At 39.3% G+C, this 25,368-nt stretch overlaps 1 protein-coding gene across 3 annotated transcripts in view; it reads right to left on the minus strand.

Annotated features, from left to right (window-relative positions):
• Positions 1–7,388: 7,388 nt before the first annotated feature.
• The window catches only part of LOC133655881 (1-phosphatidylinositol 4,5-bisphosphate phosphodiesterase delta-3-A-like), a 46,877-nt gene continuing 28,897 nt past the window's right edge, over positions 7,389–25,368 (minus strand). Inside the window, exons 8-16 of one of the 3 annotated variants that reach the window (XM_062056478.1) lie at positions 21,330–21,474; positions 20,815–20,967; positions 20,503–20,643; positions 20,261–20,414; positions 18,432–18,548; positions 18,126–18,304; positions 10,200–10,335; positions 9,939–10,088; positions 7,389–9,207 (exon numbers count right to left, since the gene is read on the minus strand). In XM_062056478.1, the coding sequence (XP_061912462.1) occupies positions 9,110–9,207; positions 9,939–10,088; positions 10,200–10,335; positions 18,126–18,304; positions 18,432–18,548; positions 20,261–20,414; positions 20,503–20,643; positions 20,815–20,967; positions 21,330–21,474 (1,273 nt within the window). In that variant the 3' untranslated portion in view covers positions 7,389–9,109. Of the gene's footprint in view, positions 9,208–9,938; positions 10,089–10,199; positions 10,336–10,898; positions 15,185–15,388; positions 15,849–18,125; positions 18,305–18,431; positions 18,549–20,260; positions 20,415–20,502; positions 20,644–20,814; positions 20,968–21,329; positions 21,475–25,368 lie in introns of those variants that run through there. The other 2 variants (XR_009827059.1, XR_009827060.1) reach the window with 2 other exon arrangements.

Genomic DNA, 25,368 nt, shown 5'->3' on the forward strand with positions numbered 1-25,368 from the left:
TATTAATGTTTTGTATTACAACAATATCTTACATAGGAGTAAAAGGGAATAATAATATAAACATGAGCAAGGGGATTTAAAACATTTTCGATCACTTTTACTTTTCCCATCGCATACTTTTTTTTTAAATGTTTTTTTTTTTAAACAATGCTGTGGTAATCTGTAAATTCCTTGCTCAATCTGTTGTGTTGTGTCACCTACTCACTCTCTCTCTCTCATCCACAGTGTGGGGTGCAGCTGGCGTGAGGCAGCAGCACACACCTGAGGACAATTAGTGGCAACCTATTTAACCTGGCTGCTGACAGCATGTGAGCGCCGGAACTTTGTCACTGCTTGTTTCAGACGCACATGCTGTTGGCCTTGCCAGAGAACTTCCTAGTTCGCCTCGTGCCTATTTTCTCAGGTTTGCCTGTATTTTTCCTAGCCTTGTCTAGCGCTTTTAGTTTTGTGCATTTTGTTTCTCTTAGTAGTTTTTTGTACATGGTGTGTTTTTTGTGTTTTTCCACCATCGCCTTTGTTTTGCTACTTTGTGTTTTCTCCTTAATAAAAGGAAGAACTATTGTCCACAACACAATACGTCTCTGCATCCTTGGGATCCACCTCACCTGTTCCTAACAAATGTACTTACTTTAACTCAAATCTATATCTAAACAACTAGACTTTAAATGATCAGTAATATAAATTGATGTATTTAATGTAATTAACTAATATTGTGCATGGTAATTGGGATTTGTTATAAATTGTATATACTATATCATATGATATAGCAGTATATATTATGTACTGTATATATATAATATGTAAATATTACATATATGTTAAATTGCTACTATGATACAATTTTAGTCTACATTATACCTTTTGTTTTTGCCCTCTTTTTGTGCCCTTGTGTGCATTATCCTTTCCATCCTTATTGATTGATTGATTGAAACTGTTATTAGTAGATTGCACAGTACAGTACATATTCCGTACAATTGACCACTAAATGGTAACACCCGAATAAGTTTTTCAACTTGTTTAAGTCGGGGTCTACGTTAATCAATTCATGGTTATCCTTTCCATCCTTTGTAACCGAGTTACTGTGTGGAATAATTTCCCTTGTGGATCATTAAAGTTTGTCTAAGTCTAATTAACGTAAGATTGATGTATTTGCCAATTATAGGGGAAATGCACTTTTTGGGGGGGAATTTTGCCTATCTTTCATTATGAAAGACATGACAACGGATGTATTTTTTTAATGCATTCTAAATATTAGATAAATGAGATCAAAAGTCTGCTTACAATGGAGCCAAAGGGAGCCGTTCAATTCTGCCTATAGAGCCCCTAAAAACATCCAAGCACCTCCATTATGGTTTTATATATGTGATGTATATTATATATGTAATGTATTAACGGGCAGATTTATAATAACATTTAATATTTATTTTGACCATTTTAAGCATACGCGGCACATTATTTTCTTTCATCGCAGTTTATTACTCACTGCAGACTTTATGAGAGCCAACAAACACAATAAAACATAATTTACTGTACAATGTCTGCTGTCAGTAGGATGCCGACTGCCAGAATGATCATAGATGAAGAATGACTCATAATCCTCATGAAGAACGGGGTGGGGGGAAAGAAGTGCTTTTTGTGTCGTTCTAGACAGTTCCAGGTCCTAAATGGCTGTCAAAGTGTACCAACTTGTTGGATTACAAGCAATCTACTTTTCAGGTGAGAGGCATGATTTGTGATCTACAATAAACTTACAGGGAGCAAGGAAACAAGGAAGCAGCTGATCAGTAAACACCGGCATACAGCACACTGGAAGTGATCACGGCTCCGCTATAAATTGTTTGTCTGCGTTAGAGCTTATAATAACAATATCACTAATACTTGGTTAATATTCAAGTCACAAAATGTAAATGGAGTATTGTTGGTGCTGTTTGAATAGTTATTTATTGGATTTTATGGGCGGAATGGTGGAACTTGCATTGTCTCGGCTGTAAGCAGCCTTTTATTTACATTTATTTAATACTTAGAATCCATCCATCCATCCATCTTCTTCCGCTTATCCGAGGTCGGGTCGCGGGGGCAGCAGCCTAAGCAGGGAAGCCCAGACTTCCCTCTCCCCAGCCACTTCGTCCAGCTCCTCCCGGGGGATCTCGAGGCGTTCCCAGGCCAGCGGGAGAGATAGTCTTCCCAACGTGTCCTGGGTCTTCCCCGTGGCCTCCTACCGGTCGTTGACGTGCCCTAAACACCTCCCTAGGGAGGCGTTCGGGTGGCATCCTGACCAGATGCCCGAACCACCTCATCTGGCTCCTGTCGGTGTGGAGGAGCAGCGGCTTTACTCTGAGCTCCTCCCGGATGACAGATCTTCTCACCCTATCTCTAAGGGAGAGCCCCGCCACACGGCGGAGGAAACTCATTTTGGCCGCTTGTACCCGTGATCTTGTCCTTTCGGTCATGACCCAAAGCTCATGGCCATAGGTGAGGATGGGAACGTAGATCGACCGGTAAATCAAGACCTTTGCCTTCCGGCTCAGCCCCTTCTTCACCACAACGGATCGATACAGCGTCCGCATTACTGAAGACGCCGCACCGATCCGCCTGTCGATCTCACGATCCACTCTTCCCTCACTCGTGAACAAGACTCCGAGGTACTTGAACTCCTCCACTTGGGGCAAGATCTCCTCCCCAACCCGGAGATGGCACTCCACCCTTTTCCGGGCGAGAACCAGGTACTTAGAATGCATTGGAAAAAAATGAATCATCATATCTTTCATATGTGAACCATCCATTTTCTACCACTTGTCCCTTTCGGGATCGCGGGGGGTGCTGGAGCCTATCTCAGCTCATATGTGAACGATAGGCAAAATTTAAAAAAAAAAGTGCAGTTCCCCTTTAAGGCTGCTGTGCACATCATTCAGGTTACTGTACGGTTTCAAAATAAATACTGTATTCTTAAAGGAGAACTGCACTTTTTTGGGGAATTTTACCTATCATTCACAATCTGTGTATGCAAGGAGCCTAGATCTTCCTGCAAAAAGGAGAAGCGAGCAAAAAAATCTAACTATGCAATGGAATAGATACTTATCAAATATATAGATACTTCATCACAAAAAGATTTGTCGAGTGACATCAAGGATTATATGTCGGTCGTGTTCTCAGACATATCTTATGCTCCAGATGTCATTCTACACGACAAAACAGATGGAAACTTGAAAAAGCACAGAGGCCCATAACTTCAATCAATCAATCAATCAATGTTTATTTATATAGCCCTAATTCACAAGGGCTGTACAAGCCACAACGACATCCTCGGTACAGAGCACACATACGGGCAAGGAAAAACTCACCCCAGTGGGACGTCGATGTGAATGACTATGAGAAACCTTGGAGAGGACCGCATATGTGGGTAACCCCCCCCCCCCCCCCCCCCCCCCTCTCTCTCTAGGGGAGACCGAAAGCAATGGATGTCGAGTGGGTCTGACATACTATTGTGAAAGTCCAGTCCACAGTGGATCCAACACATCAGCGAGAGTCCAGCCCATAGTGGGGCCAGCAGGAAACTGTCCCGAGCGGAGACAGGTCAGCAGCGCAGAGATGTCCCCAACCGATGCACAGGCTAGCGGTCCACCCGGGGTCCCGACTCTTGACAGCCAGCACTTCATCCATGGCCACCGGACCTGTGCAACTCCCCCTCCCCAAGGGAGAGGGGAGCAGAGGAGAGAAGAAAAGAAACGGCAGATCAACTAGTCTAAAAAGGGGGTCTATTTAAAGGCCAGAGTATACAAATGAGTTTTAAGATGGGACTTAAATGCTTCCACTGAGGTAGCATCTCTAACTTTTACCGGGAGGGCATTCCATAGTACTGGAGCCCGATTAGAAAACGCTCTATAGCCCGCAGACTTTTTTTGGGCTCTGGGAATCACTAATAAGCCGGAGTTCTTTGAACGCAGATTTCTTGCCGGGACATATGGTACAATACAATCGGCAAGATAGGCTGGAGCTAGACCGTGTAGTATTTTATACGTAAGTAGTAAAACTTTAAAGTCACATCTTAAGTGCACAGGAAGCCAGTGCAGGTGAGCCAGTATAGGCGTAATATGATCAAACTTTCTTGTTTTTGTGAAAAGTCTAGCAGCCGCATTTTGTACCAACTGTAATCTTTTAATGCTAGACATAGGGAGACACGAAAACTTCTTTGTGTGTGGCTGGGTCAAGTAAAATGGTATTAAGACTCTCCGGATAAATACTGTATATATCGTTTTTGCTCGGGTAAGGTTGCATTTCATGATTTAAGTTTGTGTCTTGCGAGGGAGCGTCCATGTAAACAAACTAGCACCGGACAGCTGACACCCGTGACTGCATAACCACTAAAGATTGCTGAATCATCACCATATTAAATGTTGTCCTGTTGTCATATGTGCTCAATAAACAAGAGAGGAGACACACTGAGAAGTACCTTTCCTGACAAAGTATCAGATTAAACACAAATTGTAACAATTTGTTACAAAATGTAGTCATTTCACTTGCATTAGTTTGCACTACGTGGGTGTTAGAATAATTATGTATAAGTTATCCCACAACTCTTATGCTTAAAGGCCGTTGCTACAGTTATTATCCATTGTGCTCAAGTTGTACTTTTCTATCTGTGCAAAGGCACACAACTTGTAATCTCCCATTGCGAGTTGTCTCGCAGCAGCAGTTTGTTTCCAGTCCCTGCCTGCTGACAGCCAAGTATGGAGTTCGAGTACCTCAACGCAGACAAAACAGAGACAGGGCGAAATCACGAGTGTCAGCCCATTTCCATTCTGAATAATCACATATTGTGTCTTCTGGGGCTGCTTGCATTACCCCTCCCTTCAGAAGCAGCCTCAGTGATGTTAACTAGGGAACTCCTGAATAAATAGGGGAGCGCGGGGGTTGCACCTGAGAGCGCAGGGTGAAACTGTAACTGAGTGTGCAGCCCAATACGTTTCTCCTCATGAGCAAAATTTAACTCTGTCTTTGCTTGATTCCTTGCTTCTTGTCTCATTTAATAGATAGTTTGGTGTTTGAACCTGACAGTGGGTGGTTTGGACTGGGCTAATATTTGGCAACAAACAAACCGGCTGTGTGTGCGTCTACCTATCTACATGTGCACAGCAGGGGAGATAATTAATTATATTGCCTTTAAACTTATTGTGCAGGTCTGGATTATTGTAAGTAAAATGTTTACCTAAATTCGAAGCGCAGGTCGTCTTGCCACCTTTGGCGAGTCGTGTTTTAAAGCACTGCTTGTACCGCGGCACTTCGTGTTCAGTTAGCGATAGTTTTGAAGCCCACATACCTCCGTATTGTGCTACACGCACCCTCTTTATTAACCAGTAGAATTGACTTTACTTGCCAGTTTTCCTGTCCTCACTGTTTCTTCTTGTGCGCTCTGCGAGTGTGTGCATGCTTACACACTCAACATGCTCCTCGGCTCAGCAACGTCACGGCAGCATGGCAGCTTGCGGATTAAAAAAATGACCAGTATTTTTCAAAGGCAGTATAGTATCGTTTTCAATTCATTAGTACCGCAGTACTTTATTAGTACCGGTATACAGTCAGTACAACCATAATACATACTGTACTATGTATGTGTATATATATATATATATATATATATATATATATTTATATATATATATATATATATATATATATATATACAGCTAGCTTATGTAACCATTGGTGGTTTAGGGGCCAGATTTGTTAAATACATGTCTTAGTTAAAGGTTCAACTTAAAACATTTTTGCTCAGACTGAATGATGTTGGCTTTGATCGGCTTTATACATTATACATACTTGTCCTTTAAACCTGACTTTGAAACAACATTGCAAAATAGTTGTATTTGTACATTGAGACAATGTGGTGTTTAATGTTGGATCCACGTTGTTGGTTGGAAAAATACAAAATTTCAAAGGTCGAATCTACGTCACAACCTGACATTGAATGAAGGCTGTCAAAAAGTATGTTGTTTCAACGTTGTAATTGTGTTGCGAAATATTAGTTGGAAAATGACCAAAATTCAGTGGTCAAAGCAACGTAAGAACCAACGTCGTCAAAAAGCATGTTGTTCCAGCGTTAGGTTTGAGTTGCTCAACATCAGGACCTAAGTCAACAAGTTCTCAATGTTGTTTTAATGTCTTGTGCCTGCTGGGGTATGTGTTTAACCTTGATTTATGAAAAAGGTTGAAATTAACAGAGGGAACCCTTTTATCAATCATCCACTTTGTCTTGGTGGGTAGAGGTGAGGCCATAGATTACATCCACAGCATGCAACGATAAAGCCTCACTAGTCAGTCGTGAGAACTACTGCAAGGTAATGTATTGTAGAAATTAGGAGAATCTAAGATAATTGAATGTGTTTGAAAAATATACACTGTAAAGAGTAAACTGTAAAGGAGTTCACAGCATTTAGAAGTATTTTTTTTCCACAGTAAAATACCTTACTGTAATGTTACAACAAATGAATGTGAGAATCTTTGCCGACACATTTAAGTCAGGAGATGTTGGAGAGGGGGCGGGGTCAAAGGCATCGTAATGTACGATAATTATGTATTTGATGCAAATAACTTAAATAACTTATATTTCACAGCAATTGTTATTGTCTTGTGTATTATCACAACACATTACTTTCCCTTTGTGTAATTTGTCTCTTAAGGGCTTTCAAAGACTACTTTGCACATAGTGGCACTATGGTGTGATTTACATTTATTCTAATTATATTTGGTAATTAACCAAAAATCACAGCTCTGTAGTTACGGTAAATTACTGTAAAAGTCACTGTAAAAATAATGTATTTAGCCAGTAATTTGCTGTAAATTTACAATGAAATATGAATGAGAACATTCTTAGACAAGAAATAGGATTTATTTTTACATGAAATGAGCGTTTACTGTTGGCTTGATCGGAACCTCACAAAGAAGGAGAATGCTTTCCAAAGCAGATTTCTACAAAGATTTATCCTGCACAATCTTTATATGTTGATTATCATACATAAAACTCTAAAAACATTCTATATTGCTTGAATTGACATTGAGGGGAAAAACAAAGTTTGCACACAGCGATCAGAAACAATATTGACTTTAAGAACTAACCTAATAGAAGGTATTTTGACAAAAATGTGAAGCATTTTTACAACTGTCCAAAATGAGTTGAATGTTTTCATGTTTTATGTTCAGAAATAGAAAAAAATGTTTGATCAGAAAAATGTTGCGATTAATCGAGAGTTTCAAAAAAACGGGGAGTTGTGATAGATAGCCCATGTGTCCTGGATGAGCTGAATTAAGATTTTGAAATTGTTTGAATTGGTTGAGAAATGCTTTTTAGCCTTCACCCAATAACAAAAATGTCACAAAAGCAATATTGGCTTTACAATGTTTATTACTGTTTCTGATGACACACATGTACAACAAAAACGGATTTTAGCATAGTAACAATATCAATATTTGTCAGTAACACCTTTGGTCTTAAGTTACAATATAACTTGGTTTACATACACAAAGAGCTGGGATTTATTCATTAAAAGATAATCAAGATAATAATTTACAGCAGATCCCTGCTATTCACGGGGGTTACAATAGACCCATAAATATGTCTATATTCGACATAAAACACAATACATACTTTAAGACATGGACACACGTGCAGGAGTTGCGAATGCTGAATAGGGAATATGCAGGCATCTACTGTACTTCATATAATAATACTGATTTTTTTACTACAGTAAGAGGTTGTCCTCAAAACCATCTTCATGTATTAACACATTTCATTACAAAAAATCCAAAATCATAAAAAATACTAAATCCAATTCTTTATAAGAATGGATCTTGTTAGCATTTTATGTATCTCTACACATACATATTTAGAATATAAAAACTATTGGAATGGTTTTGTTTTAAACACTTAACATGCATAATGACCTTTTAGATATCTAGCAAATGTATGAAAAGTATAAAAACATGTATAGCTGTGGTGCATGCTTTGCATCAAATAAATAGCAACTCTTGAATGAGACGACGTATGGTAATGAACGTAGAAAATACAGGTTGACAGCAAGCCAATTTTGAAGGCTCAAGTGCACCAAATTTGATCATTTTAAGTAAAACTAGAAACCTGTGTTCTAAATTCAAAAATAGTGAGACACTAGAGATATTAAAAATATAACAGCAGTATTTATAGCCATCTTTGCACCAGCAATAGTTTATTGTGGATCAGCGATGTCCAGATTGTGGACTATAAAAACAAAGCTAGGATGTTTTTGCTCAGATAGATTAAACATATATTGTATTGGTTACATTAATATTTTGATAAAAATAATTAGATTTGATTTCAGTTCCAGCAAATCTTTGGTTCACTTGTTCTATTACACACTTGCACCGCATAAATATTATACACATACGTACAAAAAGGTGTGTATGTGGCATTTTATTTTTATTTAAAAAAGAGCTCATGTTCTGGGGTACCACTATATATACTGTAGAGCTGCACCATAGTTTAGTAATTAGTGGATCATTGTGGCCACAGGTTGTTTTATATTGGCTCTCACTTTAAGATACTTAAAAAATGTAGCAGTCCATCATTTACAATTTAAATTGTTTTCAACTGACTAAAAAGGAGTTGTATGTTTAATTAAAAAAACAGTAGATGAGGAAAAACATAAGAAAGCAATCCATCATCCACTAATATGTCCCCAAAAAATATCTACAAAATATATTGACTCATACATTTTTAAGTTTAGATGACAAAACTTAAAATAAGAAATATTTAATATTTGTTTTAAAAATGTAGGAAAATACATTAGTGAAAATGATTTGTTAATTATTTCGCATATATTATTTGGCAAATAGTACATTATTTTGCAAATGATATATTGACTATTAAATAAAAAAAATAAAGGTATTTTTTGCTATTATTGGATGAAGTGGCCTAAAATTTGATCTTAACCTTCATTGGATTGGTTTGAGCATCTTTGATGTACAGAATGTAACACACATGTCTTCATTTTTGCTGTAAAAATTTTTCTCCAGCCCTGATGCAAAAGGGACAAACTGGATTAAACGATGTTGATTTGAGAGTTCCTGACTGGTGAGTTTAGGATGTGGAAGTGCCATGCATCTTGACATGGATGAAAAGTGACGAGGGTGAAAGGTTGGAGCCATCCTGCTTCAGCAATTGCACATGACGGTAACCTAAAAAGGGAAAAAGAAGCACATTCTTAAATGAGAAAAAACGTGTATGGATGCTTCCAGTTTGTGTATGCAATTTACTTTTATTTATTTTTTAAAAAGGGGACATATGCAAAACCGACTTTTTATGGTAAATGGTAAATGGGTTGTACTTGTATAGTGCTTTTCTACCTTTCTAAGGAACTCAAAGCGCTTTGACACTATTTCCACATTCACCCATTCACACACTGATGGCGGGAGCTGCCATGAACAGCGCTAACCAGGACCCATCAGGAGCAAGGGTGAAGTGTCTTGCTCAAGGACACAACGGACGTGACTAGGATTTCAGCACAGACGCAGATCCCAAATACACAAAAACAAGTACCAATAGGTATACAATGCCTCCTAGTCATTGATGCGTAACGATGCCAGTTCAAAACGTGCGATATAAAGACGCAAAAAGAGTGGCAACAAACAATTCCAGGCTTGATTAAGACACACAACCCACAGCACACTAGCTTAGTTGACCGGCTTTGCGTGTGCTAGCATGTTTGCATGTATTTTAGCACAAGCAAACTCTTAGCAGAGCAGGCCCTTAAAGTGTTCTAATGGGTTAAAAATGTTTACAGCGTCACTTCTGTTTGCCAAATGTGTGAACTTGCATTCTTGATAAATGAAGCCAATATAGCTGAGATACAGCCTACAACGTGCCGTGTTGTATGTGGTGGTCAGTATGGGTGAGTACTTTGACATACCAGTGCGCAGGCTTGTGAAAGGCAGGGTGTATTGTCCCAGGAAGTCATTGTATGAAGTATAGTCATGATCTTCCACCACGAAGCGAACGAGAGCCAGGTCCGGAGCGTGGATGGTAAAGTTAAGGGTGGCGTCCCACTGTGGGTTGAATCCTAAAGCAATTATGCAAACATTTAAAGATCCAATTGCAGACTTGAAGTCAAAATACTGTCCATGAATTGGTGAAATGCAACAACAGTGCACAACACAGGAGACGTGCATACCATTGTTTTGGATGTGATGAGTTTTCTTCTTGTCGTTGTCTATAGGAACACCATGGATCTCAACACAAACCTGAGGATCCACAATAGCTGCTGGCTTGTTCAAGTGGTGTTTTGGCAACTGCTGTGCTGAAATAATCTAAAAGAAAAAACAACCCGTTGCTTATATATTGTGGGTAAAGAAACAATTCAGACCCCTTTACATTTTTCACTGTTGCACCTGTCTGCTTTTTGTCAGGCTTGTCACTGAAAGTTTGGTTATGTTTGGGTTTTCCTCTATGTTTGTTTTCATTTCCTGTCAGCGCTCTTATTTTGGTTCCATTTTCTGTCTGTCTACCTGAGCGCTCGTTTCCCTCACCTGTCCGATGGGCAGCCTGGCACACCCGGTTGCAATTGCCAATCAGGCTACTATTTATGCTTGCCTCGCCCTGCAGTCAAGGGTTGATGATTGTATCCTGTTGCCTGTTTCCTGTTTTTCCTGCATTTTGAAACTCAAGTCATGTTTTCCTGCGCTACGTCTGCCATCTCTACATCTTGGTGTTCGTCACCCGCAGTTCCTCATACAATCATCAGAGGCAAGCATAAATAGTAGCCTGATTGGCAATTGCAACCGGGTGTGCCAGGCTGCCAATCAGGGACAGGTGAGGGAGACGAGCGCTCAGGGAGACATGCAGGAAATTGAACCAATATAAGAGCGCTGACAGGAAATAAACACAAACACAGAGGAAAACACAAACGTAACCAACCTTTCAGTGACAAGCCTGACACTTTTTCGTTTATTACCTTATCACTTTAAACTCCCCTTATTGACAGAAAAAAACAGAATTGTAGACATTTAACAAATTCCCCAAAGAACAAAACATATATTACACAGCCATAAGTATTCAGACCCTTTTGCTTTTGCCACCCTTCTTCTGCAGTCCCAGTGTCATGGGTTTAGTTTTTTTTTTTTTTTTTTACATCAGAGCAAGTAAGAATAAGCCAATATTGTTGTGTCATTAGGAAATATGATCTACTTTCATTTGAATGAGTCTCACGGACTACTTTATGTTAGGCGCAGGATACAGTGAACAGAGCATTGATACAGTAGAGCAGGGCTAGGTGATTAACTTGCCATGTGATATGCCTCCACAGTTTTGCATTCCGGTAAAAGACATAGCAACTTTACATGGTGTGCTTATAGATGTTTGGTTGTGAAAGTGCTGAAACACAACAGAATTGGCGACGAAGGATATAAGGACCACACATCGTGTGTAGAATCTTGAATGGAAGTTTCCCTGTCCATGGTGGATTGCTAGCATGCTCGACAAAAGTGATATGTTGGCAAGACTCTGAGTACCGTAACCTAAAGTAAAGAGGCAGGAAGTCGGAAATAAGTGGACTGTAAGCAGAAGGGAACAATGGCTGGTGCTATTGGAAATGTGGAAGCTTCTGACAGTAATGTGGAAATGTGGGACACGTATATCGAGAGAGTGGAGTAATATTGCTTGGCAAATCACAGAAATCGTTCAAGGATATCACAAAATTGTTGCAGGATCATTTTAATCCGACACCTCTCGTCATAGCAGAGCAATTCTGATTTCATACCTGGAATCAGCAAAAGACTGAATCCATCTCCAACTACATTGCAGAGATCAGGAGATTGACAGAACACTGCCAATTCAGCGTCGGCTTATTTGACACGCTACGAGACCGACTCTTATGTGGAATGCATAGTGAAAGCATACAAAGACGGCTACGGTTCGGCTGCGCCAAACAATAATATACAAACCCCAAACCCAGTGAAGTTAGCACGTTGTGTAAATCGTAAATAAAAACAGAATACAATTATTTGCAAATCCTTTTCAACCTATAGTCAATTGAATAGACTCCAAAGACAAGATACTTAACATTCGAACCGGAAAACTTTGTTCTTTTTTGCAAATATTAGCTAATTTGGAATTTGATGCCTGCAACACGTTCAAAAAAGCTGGCACAAGTGGCAAAAAAGACTGAGAAAGTTGAGGAATGCTCATCAAACACTTATTTGGAACATCCCACAGGTGAACAGGCTAATTGGGAACAGGTGGGTGCCATTATTGGGTATAAAAGCAGTTTCCATGAAATGCTCAGTCATTTACAAACAAGGATGGGGCGAGGTCTCCACTTTGTGAACAAATGCGTGAGCAAATTGTCGAACAGTTTAAGAACATTTCTCAACGACCTATTGCAAGGAATTTAGGGATTTCACCATCTACAGTCCGTAATATCATCAAAAGGTTCAAAGAATCTGGAGAAATCACTGCACGTAAGCGATGATATTACGGACCTTCGATCCCTCAGGCGGTACTGCATCAAAAAGCAACATCACTGTGTAAAGGATATCACCACATGGGCTCAGGAACACTTCAGAAAACCACTGTCAGTAACTACAGTTGGTCGCTACATCTGTAAGTGCAAGTTAAAATTCTACTATGCAAAGCGAAAGCCATCTATCAACAGCACCCAGAAACGCTGCCGGCTTCGCTGGGTCCAAGCTCATCTAAGATGGACTGATGCAAAGTGGAAAAGTGTTCTGGGGTCTGACGAGTCCACATTTCAAATAGTTTTTGGAAAATGTGGACGTCGTGTCCTCCGGACTAAAAAGGAAAAGAACCATCCGGATTGTTATAGGCGCAAAGTTGAAAAGCCAGCATCTGTGATGGTATGGGGGTGTATTGGTGCCCAAGACATGGGTAACTTACACATCTGTGAAGGCACCATTAATGCTGAAAGGTACATACAGGTTTTGAAGCAACATATGTTGCCATCCAAGCAACGTTACCATGGACGCTCCTGCTTATTTCAGCAAGACAATGCCAATCCACATGTTACAACAGCGTGGCTTCATAGTAAAAGAGTGCGGGTACTACACTGGCCTGCCTGTAGTCCAGACTTGTCTCCCATTGAAAATGTGTGGCGCATTATGAAGCCTAAAATACCACAACGGAGAACCCGGACTGTTGAACAACTTAAGCTGTACATCAAGCAAGAATGGGAAATAAATCCACCTGAAAAGCTTCAAAAATTGGTCTTCTCAGTTCCCAAATGTTTACTGAGTGTTGTTAAAAGGAAAGGCCATGTAACACAGTGGTAAAAACTTTTTTGCAATGTGTTGCTGCCATTAAATTCTAAGTTAATGATTATTTGCAAAAACAAATGACGTTTCTCAGTTCGAACATTAAATATCTTGTCTTTGCAGTTCATTCAATTGATAATAAATTGAAAAGGATGACACAACGTTTAATAAAGTCAAATACAAATAAGGCAAAAAGAGATGTATCCCACACTTCTCTTTTGTAAAGTAAATCTGTACAGCAAATATGGGCATCTACATCAACAATATGATTTGCCTGAGTAGCTGGACAGGACAAAAAAAGATTTAAAAAAGACAGCTCCTTATAGAAAAAGACTTGACATTAGCAAGGGTGATGGAAATTTCTGTGGTAATTTAAACTGTATCAAGAGATGCCACTGAATTGCAAAAGAAAATGGTGAATTAATTTCTGTCTACACATCCTGCAAAGGCACCTGCTTGTTTCATATGTGGAACAAATTCACAAGACCAAGCAGACTGTTGGTTCTGTGACAAGAACTGTAACGTGTGCAACAAAAGAGGGCACACCCAGAGACGGCGTAAAATGAGGCGAAATGAGGGAAAACATTAAGATATGAAAAATGACAGAAAAGTCAAGGAAATAAATGAGGTAGACACTTGTGGGTCAAATTCGAGTGACACAGATACAACTGTGGCACATATTGAGCTTCATTCAATGACAAACTGTGATAAGAAAATGAAGTGGGTGACCCCAGAGATTGAGGGAACCAAATTAAAGATGGAACTGGACACAGATTTGGCTTTGTCACTAATATCAGAGAAATAATATAAATAAAAGTTTGCAAATTTACAACTGAAACAGACAACAGTGCTTCTCAAAACCTACACTGGAGAGGAAGTGACCCCAGTGGGAAAAATCTAAGTAAAGGTGAAATATGAAGGAAAAAGGAAATTACTTGACTTGTATGTTTGTCCTCGAGGTGTCGGACCATTATTTGGGCGTGAATGGTTGCAAATGATACAGCTGAACTGGCGATTCAATAAGTCCATGCAGCGTGGCCTAAATGAAACCAGTGTCGCCACTCAGGTAAAATTAAATAGATTGCTGCAGAATGCAGTGCCAGTGTTTCAAGAGGCATTGGTACATTAAACCACATCAAGGCACATCTTACTATATAGGACCAAGCCGCTCCAAAATTCTTAAAAGCTTGTACCGTCCCCTATGCATTGCGTCCCAACGTGGAGACAGCGGTTAAGTGCTTGGAAGACCAAGGAATTCTGTCTGAGGTCGAATGGTCAGACTGGGCAACCCCGACCAGTCATCAAGAAATCAGGTGCGATACGACTATGTGGTGACTTCAAAGTGACTGTCAACCCTGTCTTGCATGCTGACCAATACCCATTTCCACAAATACAAGATATTTTTGCTTTTTTAGCGGGTAGACAACATTTTTCGAAAGATTGACTTGGCCCAGGCTTACTTACAAATGGAAATGGATGACACATTAAAGGCATTTTTGACAATCAGCACACACTAAGGCCTTTTTCGGTATAATAGGCTTGTCTTTGGCATTGCGTCTGCCCCTGCAGTGTGGCAGCGCGTGATTGATCAGATGCTTCAAGGCGTTCCAGGCACCCAGTGCTATCTGGATGATATTATCTTGACAGGCCGTGATGACGACTCATCTCGCCAACTTGGAAGCAGTTCTGACACGACTTGCTGAATGCGGTGAGTGGCCAACTGTTCCAAGGCAAAGAATCCTCATAGATTATGCGGGACCATTTCTAGATAGGATGTTTCTTGTCGCCGTGGATGTATACTTAAAGTGGCCAGAAGTCTTCATGGTGAATAATGCCACATTCATGAAAACCGTGGAAGTCTTACGAACACTCTTTGCTATAACAGGACTACCTGAAAAAAACAAAGGATGTCATTTTACATCAAAAGAGTTCCAATCATTCGTTCGAAATAATTGCATAAATCACACAACTTCTGTACCCTATCATCCTGCTACCAATAGACTCACAGAACGCTCTGTCCAATCATTTAAGCATTCTATAATAACAATGACAAATACGCAAATGTCACTGTCGGAGAAAATGGCAAGATACTTACATGCCTACAGAAACACTGATCATGGTACTACAGGCCAAGCTCCTTCTGTGCTGTTCATGGGAAGACGACTGAGGTCACGTTTAGAAGCCTGATCTACACTTGGATGTAGCACAAAAATGGCAAATGAAAGCAGCAACACAACGTCTGAGAAACTTTGTTGTTGGACAGCAGGTTCTTGCAAGGGATTACTGCTATCCAAAGCAGAAGTGGCAGTGTGGTGTTATTCTGTCCAAAACAGGACCACTGACATACACCATGAAGATCGGGCATGATGTTATCTGGAGGTGTCATGTTGATCAGCTGCTAGATGCAACAGCTCATACTGTGACCTATGAGGACATTGCTCCAGATGCTCCTGATGAATTTGAGTTCTCAATATCTGGGACATCTCCTGGCAGTGAGCATATGGATCCCCACACTCTCTCTAGTGTGGATGCTCCTGAGGTCGCTATCCAGGCCCCTGAGCAGCAAGAGAGACGCTATACTGAAAGAGATCATCGCCCTCCTCAAAGGCTGGAATTGTAAAATTAAAAAAATGTACATGGTGATTGTCTAATGTGGTGTTGAATGTGTTGAAGTTGTACGAATGAGATTTGAGCATTAGAAGTGTTCAGTATTGATGTTAAATGTTTGCCTTATTAAGCAATAAGACTGACTTGTTTTTAGTAAGGTGAGTTCACACTATCAAGATGCAGCTTCAAATATTTTGTTATGAGATTGACATCAATGCTGTAAGGGAGGAAATGTTGTGCCTATAGGAAATATGATCTACTTTCATTTGAATTTGTCTCACGGACTACTTTATGTTAAGCGCAGGCTACAGTGAACAGCGCATTGATACAGTAGAGCAGTAGTGTGGTTACGTGATTAACTTGCCATATAATATGCCTCTCCAGTTTTGCATTCCAGTAAAAGACAAAGTAACTTTACAAGGTGTGCTTATTGAAGGACGTTGTGAAAGTGCCAAAACACAACAAACAATTAATTACATGTTGACAAAGACGATGATATAATTAATATTAATTAATTCATTATTTTAGTTAACTAATAAAACAGAGACAAATGTTGACAGAAACAAAATCTATCTAATAATATTTAATTTAGTCTTGTCGATGGGTGGGACAAGTTTGGAATATCACAGTTCATTAACACCATAAAAGAAGGGTGGGGGTTAGGTACAAAGGAGAGCCAATCAGTTGCTTTTGCTTGTGAGATGAGGAAGTTTTCATTTCTAATATGATCTAATATGATCTAATATGTTCCACATGGTAATATGTGTACACCTAAGAAAAATTGAAAAGGACACGTTTTATTTTTGACACTATATGATGCCATGAACAGCCTACACAACTGTAAGTTAAAGTATGCTTCGGTTCTGCCACGCTCATAAAAAAGTTATGATGAAGGCATGCATTGTAATTTCGTTTTACAACCCAAATACATGCCTGTTTTGCCAGAGACATATTAAAAAGTAGAAAAAGTCCCTAAAATATATTTATTGCCATTTATCTGTGCAGCAAAAAATGACTAACTACATCATTCGTGATAATAAGATCATTCTTCTTTTGTATTAAACAAAGGTTTTGCGGGTAGTTTAAATTAAGGTGCTTTCAAAGAAACTTTAAAGAGGCCTTATCTTTTAAACTTTATATTTTAGTCAAGTAAACATTCTATTAGAACATATCAAAACACGTATTGGTATGTCACCTTTTCTTGGTTTAACTTCTATCTCACTAACAGGATGGAGTGCGTCTCCCATAACAAAATGACCTCGGCGTATTTTAAGGTAACGTGCGGAGTTCCAAAGGGTTCGGTTATTGGCCCTGCACTCTTCAGCATATACATGCTGCCACTAGGTGACATCATACGCAAATATGGTGTTAGCTTTCACTGTTATGCTGACAGCCAACTCTACATGCCCCTAAAGCTGACCAACACGCCAGATTGTAGTCACATGGAGGCGTGTCTTGATGAAATCAAACAATGGATAACCGCTAATTTTTTGCATCTTAATGCTAAGAAATCGGAAATGTTGATTATCGGTCCTGCTAGACACCAGCATTTATTGAATAATACCCCGTCAACATTTGACAAGAAAACAATTACACAAAGTGACTCCGTAAAGAATCTTAGTATTATCTTCAACCCAACTCTCTCATTAGAGTCACACATTAAGAGTGTTACTAAAGCAGCCTTCTTTCATCTCCGTAATATCGCTAAAATGTGTCCCATTTTGTCCACCACTGACGCTGAGATCATTATTCATGCGTTCGTTACGTCTCGATTACTGTAACGTATTATTTTTGGGTCTCCCTATGTCTAGCATTAAATGGTTACAGTTGGTACAAAATGCGGCTGCTAGAATTTTGACAAGAACATTTGACGTCTATTTTTTTGGTTTTGCAAAATGCTTTAACCACGCCAACACATTTACAATATGTAACAAAAGCTAATTTTACCTTTGAACAACACAACTTGCAGTTTATGCCCTCAATCAATCCACAATGGACTGCAAAATACAAAATAAAGCAAAAATCAGTGCACTATTGCTTTGTCTTGGAGCCTGTTACGTAACTTTAATGCCAGTGCCATTTCTTGTCTTTTTACAAAGGCGCTGTCCCATTTACACAAATTATAAAAATCTATTAGAGCTTAAGAAATGTTTACTTTACTATGAATCATTTTCAATGTGTTTTCTATAAAGTTGATTGTTGCATGATGTCGAGCACGGTCTTACCTTAATAGTGAGCAGGACTGGTGCATGGCCAGGACCTCCACCAACATTCCCTGGGTTAAAGGTGGTGTTCATCCGGCACATGTAAGGGGGTTTCAGAATGTAACCACACTTGCCATTCTGCAGGAACTTTCCTTGGTTCAGATCCATAGGTTCCCCTGACGTTTGAAAATTCAGAGCCACTAGAGAAAACAACACAAATCTGTTAAGATGCTGAACCTGAATGCACTTGCTTTTTATTGTAGTGCCTTACCTGGACAAAGGGAAGAAACAAACAACTTTGACAAGGCTCCTTTTTATGTAACTCACCAAACTGACAGCCTCCATTCCACATAGACTGAGGGTTGTAGTTGGAAGATTGTAACCTTTGTCCTGAAGGGTATGTTCTGGTAAGATGGCGGATATTGTGACGCACAAAATTCATCCCTGGAGAGAAAAAGAACAAAACAATAAGTAGTCCAGACAGATATGCTTAAGAAATACAACACAAAAATGTGTATCTTGCCACAGTACATGCAGAGGCCTCAGGTTTTGCTTCTGTAACCAGTTACTAATATTTGGAAATGGGAAAGACATGTGTTCTTGTCTTACATAAGAATTGTGGATGATGGGCAAAATTCCAAAAAGGTGCAGTGGCACTTTAAGTAGTAAGATTCATATGTGTCTAGGTTTGTACCCGTTATGAGCTAACAATTCCATTAGTGACCTATTTGCTTAACCTTTAAACCATAAACGCTGGGAAATGTTTCTATATATAATTTTGTGTGCATGTATACAAGGTACAGACAAGTTCAGTTCAAAAATGTAAAGGGACTAACATCTTTACAGCAGATTCTTAAAAACACTAGAATGTTATCATATAGACTAGCTTTTCGGCAGAAGATGGTGAAAAACAGCAGCGCGCTCCGGTCATATAGACAGGATTATTTCTTTTACGGATTTAACGCTGACAAAACAAACACAAATCAAATGCTGGTTGCTGATTGATACCGGTTATCAGGAATTTAAAACATAGGAACAATAGTGAAGGGAGATGTCTGGCCCCATGGTCCTGAGCTTTTTGGAAATGTGGCCCTCAAACCAGTTTAGTTAAATATCCCCGCTCTATGTGGATGATCTTGGTGTTATCAATCAATCGAAAAAAATCAATCAAAATATATTTTTATAGCCCTTAATCACAAGTGCCTAAAGGGCTTGACAAACCACAATGACATTCTGGGATCTTGTGTTTATTGATCATTTATCACAATTACCATCGTAACACAGACACGACCCAGCATCTGCCAGTATCGTAGTCCTGCGCTTTTAAAAGGTTAAACCTGAGGGATTTCCTGATCATGACTTAAATTAATCAGAGGGGTCATATGATTTTTTTTTCCACATTTAAAACACTTCCTTGTGGTCTACATAACATGGCGGTTTTTTGATCAAAATAGCAACTTTCCAGCTGTCTCTTCAGGATGTACCAGTTTGTGGGTGGTCTTATTTACGTGCCTCCACTTAGACTGTGTCTTCTCACCACCAGACATGTCGTAGTTTTTAGCGCTTGAATAGCAAGTCTACTGACATATAAGTTAGAACTATAAGCTACTTTGTATTTGAAATGGCAACAGCCCAGGATAAATGTGCATGTACAAGCCAGTCTGCCTCACAACAAGACTCGCGCAAAGATCTTTAGGTGAATCTTGGAAACAAACGCGACAGTTTGCGCAAATTCCAAACGGCTCGTTTGGAAGAAGTATGAAGGGAGGCAAGATTGTTTTATAAATATGTCTACCATACCTCGATTGTTTGATTTCAAATTTTTGGTGTACTATATTTATATAGCGCTTTTCTCTAGTGACTCAAAGCACTTTACATAGTGAAACCCAATATCCAAGTTACATTTAAACCCGTGTGGGTGGCACTGGGAGCATGTGGGTAAAGTGTCTTGCCCAAGGACATAACGGCAGTGACAAGCAGGGCGGAAGCGGGGATCGAACCTGGAACCCTCAAGTTGCTGGCACGGCCTCTCTACCAACACAGATATACACCTAATGCAGATCCCAAATAAATATCAATAGGTAAATTGTTTTGCATAAAAGGTCCCTTTTAAGTCCTCGTTGGATAAAACAATGAGCTCCAAAGCAGATAGATACCTGAGTTGCTGACATGCTTTAGGGCTTGATTTTCGGAGAATGAGGACATGTGGCTCGCTGGGGTTGAGGCAGCGTGTTGAAAGTTTTTAAAGTGTACACTTTGGGTGTACACCACCAAGTCTGACAGGTCTCGACACACATTAGTTGTCTCTGACTGAAGACACAAAAAAGGGCCAGCACATTGTTGTTTTCAGAATATTTTACAGGCATCAAAGACAGAAAAAAATGCTGATATGTCAAACCTTCTTGCCATCTTTCTTTTTCCTAATGTTGCTTTCAGCTTCGCTGGTCTCATCCGAGGAACTGTCCTCTGATGAACTGGAGGAGCATTCCCCTACAGTCTTTTCTTTCTTCCCCTTCACCAGGATTTTACCTTTGAGATTCTGCACAGACAACAAAATATTACCCTTATCTATTTTAAATGCCCTTTTTCCATTTCATTTTTACAGTCTGTTCTATCTTTTCAACTACACATACTGAATAATTTGAATATGAGTAACAATATGAGAGGTTTAGATAATGTTTTTCATCAAATATATTTAAATTTCCCCTACCTCTGGTGAAGGCAGCGTGTTGTAGTCAAGGTCACTAATGGGCTTGGTGAGCAATTTGTCCCCCAGAATGGCTCGCATGTGCTGAGCCATCACTGTTTGCTGCTCCACAGAGCAGTGGTTCTCCAGGGAGAGGATCAGAGGGTATGGTGATGCCTGGAACATCGTTGTGTAAAGTGAGCCAACAGAAGATCAGTAAAATAATTGCAAGCATTAATGGGCTACACATTATCACAACTTCCATACCATTTGAATTTAACTGTTTACTTTTCATTAAATTAAATTGTATTCTTTTTATTCAATGTCTGGAAACATTATTTTAACCCGACTTGATTTGGTCTACTTGCTTTTAGTGCAACAGCCCATCTTATAAATGTGACACAAACATCAGTTAAAGCCATTCCAATTGTTTAATTTGTATGAAATCACATGTGTTTAAGTTTCAACTGAGAAAAATGTATTACAGTATTCAATGGCATGGAAACTTATTACCGGAATGTTTATGCTGAGTCATTTACCTTAAAAGCATACTCATTGATCGTCTTAATGACTTCAGCAAAAGACACTTTTGAGGTGAGTGTGTATCCATGGTAGATAATTGGCTGTCCTTTATCTCCATCCCAACAGTCCAACTCCACACAGCGACAACCGTTGTTCAGGGCTCTGAAAAAACAGTCAATATTTAGTATGTATAAAAATCATTAGCGTAATACTTATCTTGTAGTTGACAGCAAAAACCCTCAGGGCCTAATCTACTATGACACGCGCTGAATAGCGTGTGCAAACTAAAATTGCGTGATAGTGTTGTAGTTGGTGATCTAGTAAGAATGTGTGCACAATTGATAACAAGAGCAAAAGTGGAGCAGACTGCCCTATTTAATGAGGATTTTGCATGTACTACCCATGGAAACTATTCCCTTGTATAGCTGGGTTGCAATCACGTGACCTCGAGGTACACCCGCGCACTTCCGGGTTTCAGGCGATGGTCTAGAGCCCTATTAGGTTTATATACCTGAATCAGGGCAGATTTGGTATTTTGAAAGGTTTAGAGGCAAATATAAAAGTGATCATTAATAAAATTACACTCATAAAAAAAATATACATTTCATCAGTAAGACGTTACTGATCACCTCGACCACATTTCATTTGACACTCACGGTACTTAGAGAAGATTGGCGGCACATCATGTCTTTATATCATTAAACATTAATCGGTGAAAGACAATGTTGGACTTATTGTGCATCGGTAAGTACCATATTTGATTGACATATTAAAGATCTCCTGGACCAACCCACCAGCTCCAGGCTGGGTCGTTGCCTTAGATCTGACAACCAGATGACCCTGAAGGTCCCACGGTCAAACCTAGTGACAAGGGGAGACCGTGCTTTCTCAGTGATGGCACCTAGGTTGTGGAATAAGCTCCCCCTGAGTATTAAGTCCGCCACCACTCTGGACTCTTTTAGAGCACGGCTTAAAACTCACCTTTTTACCGCAGATGACTTTTAAATTTATGTTTTCATTGTGAGTCTTAAATGTTTAGTTTAGATTCCTTTGTGTGTCTCAGTCTCTGTTTCTGTTTTTTTTTGTTTCTCTACTCGGGCTGCGCCCCGGGCTGATGTAACAGTTGGTTGGGGGGCGCATAATAAATAAAAATAACATAACATAACATAACATAACATAACATAACATAACATAACATAACATAACATAACATAACGAGTGCCGTGCTGCTGTGTTTGTCACAGTATCGAAAAAAAGGATAAATATGTTTGCAGTTGATTTCCTGCAACAAATATTAGTCTCATCTACAATTCATGTTGCAGTGGTTTTTATGGTGTGAAGTTGATATGTTGTCTCATTATTTATCTGTAAATGTCCCTGTTGTTCAGCAATGTTTGCTAGCGATATCAAGATTTAGTATATGCTGTTGAGCCTATGGAAGATTTATTCATCTACTTTATTTTTACTATTAAGAATATTTTTTTGATGCTAAGGAATATCATCAAAGACGGTGTAACGTGGTCATCTGTGTTGACTAAAGCACTTGGCTTCCCTGCACAAGAACAACAACTAAGCTTTTAGTTTCTGTTATAAAAATCGACAACGAAAACACGGTGGATTGGACCAACAATCACCATATTTATTACTAGGACAGTACTTAACATGACGTTAGTTCATTTGTAAAAGCAGGTCTTTGTAGTTATCTTCAGACATAGCAACCACAAAAGAACACAAACTAATGCCATCTCTTGTCCTTTCTTTACATTTAGTTTTGCTCTCAAACACTAATAATATGGTAGATAATAAACTGGATAGCATCACAGAAAGTTTCTCAAACAAATTAAATGTTCAAACATTTTACAAAGTGATCGGTGCAGACACGAGCATGGTCCGATTGTATTCCACAAGATGATGAAAGTGATATTTTTAAGAGCCATTTCCTTCGACATGCTTTTTTTTTTTCCCCCTGACTTTATGAACCACTTCTTTGTGAAGCTCTTTCCTATGTCACTATTTGCATTAAAACAAATCCATCCAGTGTCATGTCTTTCATTGATTGTGAACGATAGGAAAAATTCCTTAAAAAGTGCAGTTCCCCTTTAAAGCTTAGGGGAAAATAAAGTTGTGCTGCTAGGCCACATGACCCTCTGCTGGACTTGGACTTTCACAGGAACTCTGTATGTCCCACAGCTTCCAACTTTGGCTTCATTATAGACAATGGTTTTAGATTAGACAAACAAATGAACACCAAAGATCAAATTTGTTTTGTCTTTTAAACAATTTGAACAGGTCATGCACGCTTTTATCACATCCTGCCTGGACTACAGTAATGCACTTTACATTGGACTAAATCACAATACACTTTCTCGCTTACAGTTAGTCCAGAAGTCTGCGAGGAGCACATCACCCAATTCTCGTTTCCCTGCATTGGCTACCTTTTCCTTTTAGAATTCAGAACACCACTTCCATTACAAAAAAAGCCCAGCAATGCCTGTATTTTCTGTGGAAGCTGCCGAAAGCCCACCTCCCCTCCTCCATACTGTCAGACAACCTTCAACAGAGGGACTATTGAGAGCATCCTCAGCAGTGCCATCATAGCATGGTTTGGGAACTGCACTGCTGCAGACCAGAAGACCCTGCAGTGGATTGTGAAGACATTCGAGAAGATCACCGGGGCCTCTCTTCCCTCCCTCTCAGACATCTACACCACCCACTGCATGCACAAAGCCATGATTATTGTTAAGAACAAAACACACCCATCTAATGTGCTCTCTACCTCACTTTACTCATCCTCGTTGTGGCTTGTGCAGCCCTCTGAGACACTCGTGATTTAGGGCTATATAAGTAAACTTTGATTGATGATTGATACTTCACATATCCAGAATGAGCAAGAGCTTCTTCCCCCAAGCAGTCAGACTGTTGAACAATACTTGATGCAAAATACTTAATGCAAAATGCCAAATGTAGTATTTTTCACACAGTACTAGTATGCACTATTGCACTTTTTCTTCACTGCTAAGCTGCAAATGTATATATTCTCCACCTCATTGTGACATAACTTTTATTCAGTCATGCTCTGTTACAAGTCTTATAATGCCATCATGTCTTGTTAACTGTAGTCTGTCCTGTGGCGTTGCACTTTATGAATAATCCTTTTTTGTGTTGTATTTCTGTTCACCACTTGATCCGTGGTGAAACATTGTTTCGTTTTACTTTATACACTATATATGGATCTCATCCAAATGTATGCTTTTTTTCCTACGATTAAAATACTTCCTTGTGGTCTACATAACATGTACTGGTAGTTTCTTTGGTCAGAATTTTGCACAGATTATGTTTTACAGACTGCAATGGCTTCCTTTTCCTTTTAGAATTCAGAACACCGCTCCTATTACAAAGAAAGCCCAGCAGCCAGGATAGAAGTGTTCATACCCCTACGCAACAGAAATGGTCAATGCGGAAACCCTAAATATTCTTCAACTTGGTTGAAACTTTGTTTTTAATAATTAATTTCTTGTCTAACCTAACAACCTCCATAAAGGCAGTTAAAAAAAAAAACATACATTTTTTTCCATAAGATGTGCCAACCTAATGTGCATGTAGGAGCCAGTCTGCCCCACAACAATGGAATAGAGAAAAAGAAGGAACTTATCGACTACAATGTTGTAATACAATGGGGGACACGTGCAAAAATATACCATGTATGGTGATATCCGCTGACATCACCAATTGGAAAAACGTCACAAGTTTGAGCAAATTCCAGAAGACTAATTTGGAGGAAGTATGAAGGAAGGCAATATTGTATTATACATATCTACACCATGCCTCCATGATTTGATTGAAAATTTCCAGGACTTGTGCAAACCCCAAATACACAAAAACAAGTACCAATTGGTAAGAAAAGTTGGTCTCCTTGCATTAAACTATGGAATGTTCTTCCCCCTCATGCCAGAATGGCCCCCACTGTTGAATGTTTTAAGTCTGGCCTTAAAACCCACATTTATTTTCTAGCTTTTTTAAATTGGCTTCAGTCTTTTATTGTATTCTATTGATTTG

Source organism: Entelurus aequoreus, linkage group LG08 (assembly GCF_033978785.1).
Source record: "Entelurus aequoreus isolate RoL-2023_Sb linkage group LG08, RoL_Eaeq_v1.1, whole genome shotgun sequence".
In the NCBI taxonomy this organism is placed as follows: domain Eukaryota; kingdom Metazoa; phylum Chordata; class Actinopteri; order Syngnathiformes; family Syngnathidae; genus Entelurus; species Entelurus aequoreus.